Consider the following 12,870-nt stretch of genomic DNA (forward strand, 5'->3'; position numbering starts at 1 on the left):
CTATGGGTTTGCTGACCACAGTAATCATGGCTGCTGATCCATGATACCATGGTCAATTAATTTGCCTACGTCTCTCCACCTCCCTCCCTGCCTGTCAGCTTAGTCTGTATGAGTTGCCATCTCCCTGCTCCTCTCCTCCTGCCAATATTACACTGTGGCTGTAAAGTCACTGAGCATAATTACTGGTATAGCAAGATATACAGTGCAGTGTCTGTGTTTTTCTTCCACCCTAGCAGTAAAATCCCTGCATCTACAGAAATCGACGATCTAACACTAACCGATCCAACCCGGTCTCCAGCAGTGGAAGCTCTTTAGAGGACACGGCTGACAATAGCTGTAAAATGAATGGGGAGTGACGTCATCCATAGACTTACTATGGGGCTTCAGTTGTCGGCTGTGTCCTCTGCACCCGCCTCCCCAGCGAAGCCGCGGCTGACAGCTCAGTATGGGATCGGGTTGGATCGGCTTAAAAAAAAAAAGGTATGTATACTGATTTCTTCTTTACAGGATAGGGTAGTGTTAGATTGTGGATGTCTGTAGATGCAGGGATTTTAGTGTTAGGATGGACTTGCATTTTAAATTATGAGGCTAAATACCTTCTTAACACCGTGTCTCTATTCAATCATGTGACCGCCCAGTGACTGTCAGAGGAGAATCTCAGCCCCTCCCTCTGTAGTCCTTAGATAAGAGAAGGAGAGCACCAGCAGGTCACATGACCACACAGTGGCTCTGTGAAATAAGATATTTTGCGCATAATTTAAAAAGAAACAGACACAGTACTGTATATCTTGATAAAACAAATGGGATACCAGTAATTGGGCTCAGTGACTTTACAACCACTTTACTGTGATTTCTCTTGTTGTGCAGATACATGACAAACTGCACTATTGTGAACAGGGTCACAAATCTAAAAAGAGTTTTGCCTTTATACTTTACATTTTGGACAGTGAGATGGGGAATGTTTTGCATTATGATGTCCACTGAGATTTCTGAGTTCCAGGGCTGCACTGTTACGTATGTAAGGTAAGTGCCACATATGTCTACTGTCCAGGCTACACTTTTAAGGTGACCCATTGTTTAAATTGATCACGTTCACATATATCATAAAATCTGTAAAAAGACTACATTTTACAGTGTTACAGAGCTGCAAACAGTAAATAAATTGAATCTGCTGTACAGACTTTACAGGAATAATGTTGATGTGGTAAAAAATGAAATCCTTAATTTCAATAAATATTTGCTTGTTTACCTGCAGCAAGTTTAGAATTTTGTCCAGGCATTCTGGCAATACACACATCTCTGCTGGATAGTCTGCTGCTTCCAGAGTCAGCTTATACTCACTAGACGGGTAATGATTTAGATTCCCTGCCCAGAGAAATGGCTGGAGATGGAGAGACAACACCAAAAGTTGTATTACTGAACCAGGAAGATGAATGACTTAATTGGTAACTACATATGTTTCCTGTTTGGCTGGGCAGGGTAAAAAGTGTGTGTAAAACCATAGGACTGGCTGAATAGAATTACTAATACTTTAGCAGGTAGAATTGTAAACAAATATGTATTTCAAGTGTACATTTAACAGTTTGAGGTTTTGCCAAAAGTACAGATATGTCATCCCCACAAGCCCTCCTGAGCTAAACTGCACCTCATTTGCAGCCCACTCCAGAGTTTACTACTTATGCAAAGAGGTCTGCGTCGTTACACCTATTACCAATAGACTTGAATGAGACCCTACACCAGTATGGCCTTATTTTACTTTTTGTGGCCAAGGCTGAAAATATTGTCTTCGGAGAGAAGGTAGACACTAGAGTGGGCCATAACTCAAACAAAAATAATTGTTTTTGTTTTGTCCTGGGGGTTTTATTTTAGCTCCGGAGGGCTGGAGAGGGGTGTTGGTTTTTATCAAGGTAAACCTGTACTGTACCAGGATAGGTGAACTTGTATTGACTCCATGCTTTCCTATCCTCCTGGGTTTGCCAGAAATATTAGATCTTCACAATGCCTCACCTGACCCAACACATTCTCTCACATTATTTTTTTCAAATTATGCATACATTGTATTACCCATATATGCATGTCTCAGACTCAATTAACTTCATTGGTAATAGCATTGATGGGCTGCTCTGTTAAAGTGGAATCTGTAGCTTGTATACTTGGGAGTTTGTGAAGATGAATCTGGAAAATGTTGGGATACAGGTGTGTGGAGCCATACATTCCTTGCCCTGAAGAAAGCCAAGCCCTGGTGTTCAGTTAATTCAGCACTTACTGAACATACTTCTATATGCGGCTATTATGCATGTACAAATTATTGACTTTTTAGTGTCATTTATCATTTGGTGAACTTATTAGTAGCAGTCCGATAATTTCTGGTCACCACATGCTTAAAATTATGAAAGGTATAATATATCACACATTGTCATTCTTTATTTGTGGGATGAAGTCAGTCTAGTCTCCTTCATCAAAAAGCATTGTCACACAATGTAGTTTAGTCCAAAACAGTCATTTCCTTTGTGCAGAAACGCTCCACAGCCCACCAGTCCCTTTTACTGCCGGAAATCAGGGCAGGTTTTGTTTGAGTTTCCATCTGCCTGGAGTGGGTAGGAGAAGTATTGTGTGGAGACCAGAAAAGTAGATGATGGATTCAGATGGATGGAGTGTGCAGACGAGTATGGAGGAGGTGGTGAAGTTACAAGGCAGCCAGGGTCTGTCCTGGAAGAGGAGAGTCTACGTACTGATCCTCCAGTAGATGTGGAGCTAGTGGCGGTGCTGGACTGTCGTGATGGAGTCCGTAAGCCAGTACCAGTGAGAATCATAGGAAGAGATTCTGGGGGGTAAGTCCGCAAGGTGAATCTCATTGGCTGCTGAGAGGTCTGTTTTGGTCTCAGGCATGTGCAGCAGTAGACGGCCACCAAAGAGCCCACAATGATGAAGGCAATAAATATGGACCCAACGATGAGGAATGGAACGTAAACTGGTTCTGCAAAGCAAAATGTAAAAAGGTTAGTAGGATTCCCATGTAAAATCATTACAGGTCTCCTAGATCAACTTAAAAATGGTTATCCCAAAATGCCAGCCCCAAAAATTAACGACTGCTTCAAAATATCCCTTAAAGTGGCTCTTCCGTCATTTTTTCATCTTTCCATCTATTAAATCCTCTGCCCTTGTTTGGATAGTAAAACTTTTTTTTTTTCTGCCAGTAAATGCCTTTTACAGCCCATTTCCTTTTTCGTTAAAAACCCTAGGCTAATGACCTCATGCACAGCGCTTTCTCTAAGGCCCCTTTCACACATGTCTGATCCTGTCCATTCTGTTTTCTGCTCAGTGGGGGATCAATCCGCCCGATCCCCCGCTGAGCAGGCGGATGACCGCTTCGTCTCCGCTCTGTGTGCGGAGACGGAGGTGTCAAATCCCCACTCTCCTCTATGGGGGAATCGGATGAGAACAGACCGCCTGTCCATTCTCATCCGATCCGCCAGACGGATGGAAAATAGGGTTCTCAGTGAGGAGAGCTGATTGGAGGGAAGGGACACACCCCCCCCCTTTACACCGCACACAGGAACAGGGCTGAGGCTGTCAATCAGCTTGATCTACCTCCCATGTCACCATTTTTCTCTTGGTGTCAGGAAAGCTTGTCAGAAGTGACATACTGATAGCAGGAGATGGAAATGACAGTCAGCAAAATTCACTGTAGAACGCACCAATCGCAAACTGCATAGATGTGAATCAAGCCTTAATGGACAGCAGTCTGTTTACATCCAACTGCCCTCAGAGGAGACAAGGACCGGTCATCCACCTGCTCCACTCTGCTCAGTGGGGGATCAATGGACAGATTCCCCGCTGAGCAAACCTGATAAAAACATATTCTGCCCCTATGAAAGGGACCTGTCAGCCTTGTCCAGTAGTTTCTGACTGACTGGAAGCATACAGATCAGGTGTCCATCAATGACGGCTCACATATTTCTGTCAGTACAGTTTTCCTTGGACTCTTCATACTTGAAAATTCTGGTGAGTTACCGCACACTTATTGGCATTCAGAATTTTATGTAATATTCATTTTGAAAGGGCTGCTAAAGTGGCATTCAATGAACCCCTCTCCCTCCTTGCAGCAACAGTGCACCACAACACTTGACATGTTCATGTTGTGTGCGGCAGGCTACCGCTGTACTTTGCATTGTCATGCCTTTCAATTACAATCAATGACATTGTAACATATTGCATATCGTATTGTGTGGCAATGTGCATTGCTGCACTATCTTTCTACAGCAGGTTGCCGCAATGCATGGGTGTGAATGCAGATTTACATATAGTGTACACAAAGTGAGTGCGTTTTTCTCTTACTTTATTGATGTTCATATTATCTTGGATTGCACTAAAACTAGAAATAGAATTCACTAACAGAGCAAGTCTTGCCTACTGCAGAGCAAATTAAATTAAGTTTCTGGGCTGTCGCCAACATTTGGATGACTGAGAAGAAACTGTCCAAGTCGACAGTCTTTGGGGTCGATTCACTAAGAGTTAACCGCTTGCCGACCAGCCGTTGTACTTATACTGCGGCAGGTTGGCTCTGTCCTGCAAAATGACGTACCTGTAAGTTGTTTCACGGGAGAGTTAGTGGGGGCGCCAATCAGCAAGTCCGGTGGCCATGATGTCCGCCAGGCACCTGCGATCACAAACGTGGAGACAGAACGGCGGTCTGCTGATGTAAACACAGCAGACCGCTGTTCTGTCTGTAATAAACACAGGGATCCTGTGTCCCTCCTATTTAGGAACACAGGTCTCTGTGTTCATCCAGCAAGCCCATCCCTCACAGAGTTAGAAAGCACCCCCTAGGCACACATTTAACCCAATGATCGCCCCTGGTGTTGATCCTTTCCCTGCTAGTGTGATTAGTACAGTAACAGTGTATATTTTTAGCTTTGATTACTGTAGTAATGTCACTGGTCCCCCCAAATTTGTCAAAAATGTCAGTTGGGTGTCCGATCTGTCCGCTGCAATATCTGCAATTTTAGTCCCACTAAAAATCGCTGATCGCCGCCGTTACTAGTAAAAACAAAAAAAAAATGGCATAAATCTTTCCCCTAGTTTGTAGACGTGATAACTTTTGTGCAAACCAATCAATATACACTTATTGGTATTTTTCTTTTTTACCAAAAATATGTAGCAGAATACAAATTGGCCTAAAATAATGAAACAATGTGATTTTTAGATTTTTTATTGGAAATGTTATATAGCAGAAAGTAAAAAATATTTTTTTGCTTAAAGCGCAAAAAATAAAAATTACAGAGGTGACCAAATACCACCAAAATAAAGCTCTATTTGTGGGGGAAAAAAAGGACAGAAGTTTTATTAGGGTACACCGTCGCACGACCGCACAATTGTCAGTTAAAGTAACGCAGTGCTGTATCTCAAAAAATGGCCTGGTCATTAAGGGGGTAAAACCTTCCGGTTCAGAAGTGGTTAACCAGCTCCATTATACTAAAGAGTTAGGGGACTTGAAATTACATCATGATCATCACAACTTAGCAGCTTGCAAGGCAACATATCTGGAACTCTGCTACTGCTGGGGAATGGGTGAGACCTGAGATTCCTGTTTTCTGTAACCTCTCATCTGTTTTCAGTTACGTAAATGTTATTTTTTATTTTTATTTTTTTTTATCTTATAATTTTATTAGTATTGTTATGGGCATAAAGTAACATCATAATTCCTGATTAGGACATGCACCTATATTGTATCCTGTATATTCAGTACATTTCACAAGGGCGTTCCACCCGGCGGATTTAGTTTTACTCAGCGGAGGGGGGGGGGGGTCGATCTGTTTATCCCCACTGAGCAGGCTCTGGAGCTATCAGATCTCCGCTCTCTTCTATGGGGAGATCAGAAGAAAACTGACCACCTGTCCGTTTTCATCCAATCCTATCCAATCTGATCCACCAGACAGATGGAAAATAGGGTTACCATCTGTCTGGATTTCACGGACAGGATCGGATAGCAGCGGGTGTCAGCGGACATCTGCTGCCCCATAAGGGTGAATGGAGCATTCGATACGGTCTGATCGGAAATGTAAAGGCAGAAGATGACCAGCGCTATGGAGCGGGTCCATTTGGGCGGGTCCATTGCGTCACAGCGTCACTTCCGGTTTGAGATTCCACCGCCGTGGAACGCGGAAGCTTCCTGGCGAGTACCACTGATCCGAGGCAGCTATCACGGTTTCACACAGTGAGTGGATGCTACGTTTCTTCTTTATTTATACGATCTGATACTTCATGAGGCTCCCCTCTTCTTTCTCTCCATATGGAAACACGCCAACTGGTGCTTTGACTGTGGAGGGGGACCCCTGGAGATCCATCCTTGCCTAAAGCTTCCGTGCAGGGCAGGTTGTATTTACAGTGCGAAACCTAGTGGTCACACGGGTGATTGCAGCTGGCATTTTCATTTCATTATTTTCTTTTTATTTTTAGGGATTTTTTCCCCGGTAACCTTTATCACTTTCACTTCACTGATTTGGTTTTCTGCGGGCATGGTGCACTTTCAGCAATAAACAGTGCCCGAAATATCACTAACATCTGATTTTATTTCTACACTGGATTGATTTTTTATTTGTACATCACAATAAAAACACTGTCTATGGTATTAAATTTATTTACTGCACTTCAGCACTTTTTGGGTTTTATTTTATCACAGACTAGGATATCTTGATCTTTTATGACCTGAACCCACTTGATATATAGCACATATATTTTTTCAATTCTTATGGGACACTCCCTTTTTATAATTTTTTAACAGTGAATGTATGCACTTTATCTCTTTTAATTGCACAAAGGTAGCGCCGTTTACAACCTCTCTTTGCACTTTACACAGATCTGATCGGAAAGCCTGTGTGAAAGCGGGCCGATGGTATAGATAAGAAAAGCTCTCTGCAATATAGCGTACACAGAAGGAATGTATTACATAGACAATTGGCAAGTTATCAAATTGCTGGAGACAAATGAGATGGGAGATCTAATTACAGACCGTTTACAGGAATAAGTGCAAAATAATAAAGCAAAGCCCAATTAGTAGTTAAAATGCAATTGGTTAGTAATTAAAATGCAATTGGTTGAGAAACTATAAAAACCTAACCCAACAGATTTCCGATTTCCATTCTTTTTAATTGTATGTGTGGGCATTATTTCACTGGTACTATGGCAAGAGACCTACATTTCATATCTAATTTCAGGGATCATTGCACATGAATTTAACACGAACAGTGCCAGGCAACTGGAGATCTCTTTACGATCCGATCATTAAATTTAAGAGCCAACGCGCCAAGCACTACAAATGGTGGTCCTGCCGAGAGGTTCTTTATTTCAGGTCATGAAATCAAGCGCCAAGCTCTACCCTTACTGAGCTTGCAGAATTTCCAGTATTGCCTATGTAGCTCTTCCCCTACACTAACACTTCACTGCAGGAGATCCTTACCACTTACGAATTCCAGCCTGTGCATGGGACCCCATGGCAGCTTTATGACTGCTCTTTCATCACACCTTTAATGCTGATACATTAAATGTGTTAAATATTTGTATTTATGAATGTTAAAGGTGAGCCTTACAAAGAATTTTATCTTTGATGGTCCTCAGGACTCCTAGGGTTAATACATGGGAATACTGCAGAGGAGTCACAGAACAGAGCATTTGATTCTTGCGGGTCATTGGGACTTTGCAGCATGTTTTATACATGTGTTCCCCCCCGCCTGTCTTGGAGTGTGTTGATGTTGGAACACGGTGCTGCCTCATTATTTATGGTGTGAAAGTGCTCGCTTCCTGCTCACAGGCTCAGGTAGCTTAGCAGCTAGCAGTGAGTACATGGGACATGTGAGTCAGGCAGCCGGCAAAATGTAGACCACTGAGAGCACACATAACCTAGCAGAACTTTTATTACATGGCAGGGGCCTGCTCCTCGCTACTGCTTACACAGCATATGTGGGGTACATCTCACATTTATGCATCTGACATCTACTCAACAGGACTGCAAAGAAGCATATTTTTCTTACTTATAACCAAATATAAAACCAAAACCTCTGGGAGTATGTAATTTGCCATGAGTAATCTGAAAATCAGCCCCCTCCTAATTCACAAGTGTGGGAATCTGGGCTATCCTGGTAGAATACTGATCCAGATGTAATAGAAAGGTGGACACAACCAAACATTTAAATATCTGCCAATTATAACTGGCACCTGGTTGTAAAAATATTTTTTTCTTGTTTCTCTCTTTTATGCTCATCCCTAGACCTCGGCCTGTCTATTTATAACTTTCCCCTACTCTATAATCATAGCTCCCAACTGTCCCTGATTTTAAGGGACTGTCCCTGATTTGGAAGAAAGTCCCTCTGTCCCTCTTTCCTCCTCATTTGTCCCTCATTTTGGTCTGATCTGTATAGTTGTATATAAAATGCACTTTTTATCTTTCAGTGTTTTCCAGTGCTAAACCTTTCATCCAATTTCTAAATTGCTGCATATGTAAATTCCAAAAGCCAATAAAGGAATAGTGGTGGTAAAAAAGAGCACTTGTGGATTTACCTAATCAGCTGTACATGGTCGCCAATCAGCTTCTAACTTCAGCTTGTTCAATCAAGCCTTGACAACAAACCTTGGCTACCATGCAAAGCTGCACCATATTTTGCACACTCCAGTTGTAGTAAATCAACCTTTTTGTGTTAAAGGGTGCCTATCCTCATTCAACTAAAGCCCCGTACATACGCAACGATTATCGGCCGACCGATCGTCCGTCTTTTGTCCAGAGTGGTGTTTTGTTGGTTGGAATGCGCCTAGACTGCACACAAATTTTCTCGCCCAACAAAATTCTACTTCAGAAATGATGTCATGTGTTGGTTTGCTTTCTTTGTGTTCTTTCTTCTCTGAGCATGCCCAGACTTGCTCATTAGATTTTCCCTGTCGAAATCTGTACTGACTGACAAAAAATCGGCCGTTGTGTTGACGGCCAACAAAAATGTTAGTCTGCACACCAGATTTTTTTTCGGCCGAAAAGTCAGAGTTGGTTGTCGGAAGCATCATTCTAACAAGCCAAAAAACGGCCGATCAGTCGTCGGACGAAAATTCCCTGCCAATTTTCGACGCGTGTGTACAGGGCTTTAAGCTGGATACACACTATACAACTTTTGTTGACTGATTTCCTTTAGATTTACCTTCAACTATGTAGTGCAATGGCCTGCCTGATTGCATACCAATTGAAATTTTTTAGGTTTGACCTCATATTATATGGTTTTGGTAAATCTAAAGGAAAAAATCTGCAGAAAATTGTATAGTGTGTATCCAGCTTTATTCTATTTATGGAGGAGCAACGTTGTCACCTTAGGTAGTGCTCTCCTGATTTGGATTGCAGATAACCCCACTCCCTCACTTCTTACTTCCAGAGTTTGAGAAGGGTAGATTGTAGTTTACAGAATATAACTGGGAAGGCTGATATCACTGTCTTGAGATTTCAGTTCCGTGCACAGGATGTTACAAAGATACTGGATTTTTGGCATTATTACCAGGTACAGCGGTTGGACAAAATTAAGGAAACAAATATGATAAAAGAATAAAATAGTTCCCTAATATGGTGTTGGACCCCCTTCAAGAAGACCTGAACTCTCCTGAGAATCGACAAATATAAGTCTTGGATGGTGGATAATGAAGTGTAATACCACTCTTCATGCAAAAATCCGGGTCACAGTCCTGAGCAATGTCACATAGTTATACGTGGTCCTGCACTTCTGGGTAGGGGGCGCGAATCCCAACAGGAGGCAATCAGAGGGACTCGATGTCCGCCAGCACCCCCTGATTGTTTGGTACAAGGGCAGAGCGGCAGTCTGCTTATGCAAACAAGGCAATTTGCTGTTCTCACAGGAGGGAAGGCATGGATCCTGTGTGTCTGCAAAGCAAGAACATGGGTCTATGCCTTTCTTTAGTAAAAGTACCTCCCACACTCTAATAAAACACTGGTTAGGCACACATTAAACCCTTTGATCGCCCCCGATGTTAAACCCCTCCCAGCCAGTGTCATTAGTACAGTGACAGTGCATATTTTTAGCACTTATCACTGTATTAGCGTCATTGGTTTTCAAACAGTGTCATTGCCCAAATGTTCGCCGCAATATAGCAGTCAAGCTATAAGTCGCTGATCACAGCCATTACTAGTAAAAAAAAATGTCAATAAATCTATCCCATAGTTTGTAGATGCTATAACTTTTGTGCAAACCAATAAATATACACTTATTGGGATTTTGTTTACCAAACATATGTAGCAGATTACATATTGGCCTAAATTGATGAAGAAATTTGATTTTTTACATTTTTTTTTTTGGATGTGATAAATAACAGAAAGTAAAAAAAGTGGTTGTTTTTTTCAAAATTGTCAGTCTTTGTTTTTTATAGTGCAAAAAATACAAAACTGCAGAGGTGATCAAATACCACCAAAAGAAAGCTCTATTTGTAGGAAAAAAGGGATATACATTTTATTTGGGTACAGCGTTGCACGACTGCACAATTTTCAGTTAAGGAAACACAGTGCCGTATTGCAAAAAATTACCTGGTCAGGAAGGGTGGTAAATCTTTTAGAACTGAAGTGGTTAACGTGTGATTTAAAATGTAAAGCTTTTTTTTTTTATTTTTATGTATTTTTACCACTAGAGGATTTTGCTGTCTTACGTCTGAGCCACTTTTTGCGATTCGGCACTGTGCGACTTTAACTGACAATTGCGCGGTTGTGCGACGCCGTACCCAAACGAAATTTACGTCCTTTTTTTCCCACAAACAGAGCTTTCTTTTAGTGGTATTTGATCACCTGTGCGATTTTTACTTTTTGCACTATAAACAAAAAAAGAGCGTAAATTTTGAAAAAATAATATTTTTCACATTTTTTTATATGAAATTCCCCCCCAAAAAAATGTTAAAATCAAAATTTTTTTAAATTTTTGGCCAATTTGTTTTCTGCTACCTATGTTTGGTAAAAAAAATCACAATAAGCGTATTTTGATTGGTTTGCGCAAAAGTTATTGCGTTTACTAACTAAGGGAAAGATTTCTGTCATTTTTGGTGTTTTTTTTTAACGAGTAATGGCGGCGATCTGCGATTTTTTTTGCGGGACTGCGACATTGTGGCGGACAGATCGGACCCCTGACTGACATTTTTGACACTTTTGGGGGTACCAGTGACATTACTACAGTAATCAGTGCTATATATATGCACTGTTACTGTAAAAATGACACTGGCAGGGAAGGGGTTAATTTTATTGGAGAGGGAGGGGTTAATGTATGTTGATAATGTATGTATGTTGTATGTTCAGCTATGCTGAACCCTGCAATCTGACCCTGCCTGTCACTTAGGAGATCCGCCCGCTTGTGTTTACACAAGCAGGCGGATCTCCACACTCGATTCCCCGATGATCGGGGAAGAGCAGCGGCCTCCCCTGGCCCGACTCCCGCTGTGACTGAACACAGCGGGAGTGAGCCTCTGGCAGCGCGCCGCTGAGAAAGGGGAGTGTCTGGCGACGTAGGTCTACGTCGCCAGACGATAGCCAACCACTTTGCCGCAGTAGTGCTCGAGTGAGCAGACGGCAAGTGGTTAAGGGTTAGACACTGAAGGGAGGATACTGAATATTTTACAATTGTCAGTGAAGCAGGACTATAGAGGAACTCTTCCAATGGAGATACCTGTTTCAGTAACCAATACATAGCGGAGATTATCTCACTATGGAGTGATGTCCCCTTACTTCCTGTATGAGGTAAAAAAAAAAAAAATTTTAGCTTTAGATAATTTTCAATACAAAAAACCTAAAGAGAATACAAACATTTAGTCCTGTTCTCCAATTTCAAAACTAGAAGGTCATACTCCTAAAAACAATACTTCTCCGACAATGACTCTACTTCTTTAGAATAATTTCCCAATATGTATAGCAGTTTTAAAAAATAATTTTTATTTTTTATTTTTTTTTGTGCTACATCTTGTAACGTGTGTGGAAAGGCCATAAAAGTATAGTAGATAATAAAATATTTTAAGACATTAAAATTATATTATTCCATTAATCTTAAATTAAGTATTAGAAATGTCAGAGTTCAGTTTAGCTTTAATTTGTTGGCCCATTTAAATCTACTAATGCATCTAACACTAATCTCTCCCCAGATTGACAATGTTTTGTGTCTAAAGGTGTCTCCATTCCTCCTCTATATTGGAGTGGAGTCACCCTACACGAAGTGTGGTACCGACTGGGTCAACAAAAACTAATGCAGCCATAACATTTAAGGACTGGTAAATATAATAAAAATATAATATAATCATTTTTTTTGTATTTGAGTTTAATAATGCTTTAAGTACCATTATGCAGCCAACTAGTGTATAGTTTAAAGAGTAACTCCACTTTTGTTGGAAATGTTTTTTTTTTTTTTCATCTGGGGTATCTATGTACATTACAAGGATTTTAGCAAACTTTGTTGCTAAAATCTTCTGTTATTCTGAAGAAGTCAGTGTGTTTGTGTCCATGTGGTAAGTGAATCTATTGAGAGTGGTTACATGATTATCAATCAGTTGTTGCACCTGCAGGACACTAATAAGGAAAGTTGCAGGGTCTGCATCCCTTTAGACGTGATTTCTTATTGGGAGTATCTCACCGAAAAAAATGACATTTTTGTTGCAGGGGATGCCTGAAATCTGAAATCTTAGGCAGACTTCTGGGAAAATCAGTGACCCAATCACACAAGCAGGAAATTATGTTTCTGAGGGTGTGGTCAGTACTCATTCTATGTATAGAACACCTCCAGGTTGCCATATTGCATTGCATTTTACAGAAAATTACAGAGTTGCAGATTGAAAAGGAAAGGTCATTTTTATTAACAT

General features: G+C 41.1%; 1 protein-coding gene across 1 annotated transcript in view; it reads right to left on the bottom strand.

The window, feature by feature from the left end:
* Nucleotides 1-2,327: 2,327 nt before the first annotated feature.
* SHISA3 (shisa family member 3) overlaps nucleotides 2,328-12,870 on the bottom strand; it is a 34,542-nt gene continuing 23,999 nt past the window's right edge. The window contains exon 2 of the mRNA XM_082272221.1: nucleotides 2,328-2,977. Coding sequence (XP_082128347.1) covers nucleotides 2,544-2,977 — 434 coding nt within the window. The 3' untranslated portion in view covers nucleotides 2,328-2,543. The remainder of the gene's footprint in view (nucleotides 2,978-12,870) is intronic.

Source organism: Pelophylax lessonae (assembly GCF_965119305.1).
Source record: "Pelophylax lessonae genome assembly, chromosome: 1".
Taxonomy (NCBI): domain Eukaryota; kingdom Metazoa; phylum Chordata; class Amphibia; order Anura; family Ranidae; genus Pelophylax; species Pelophylax lessonae.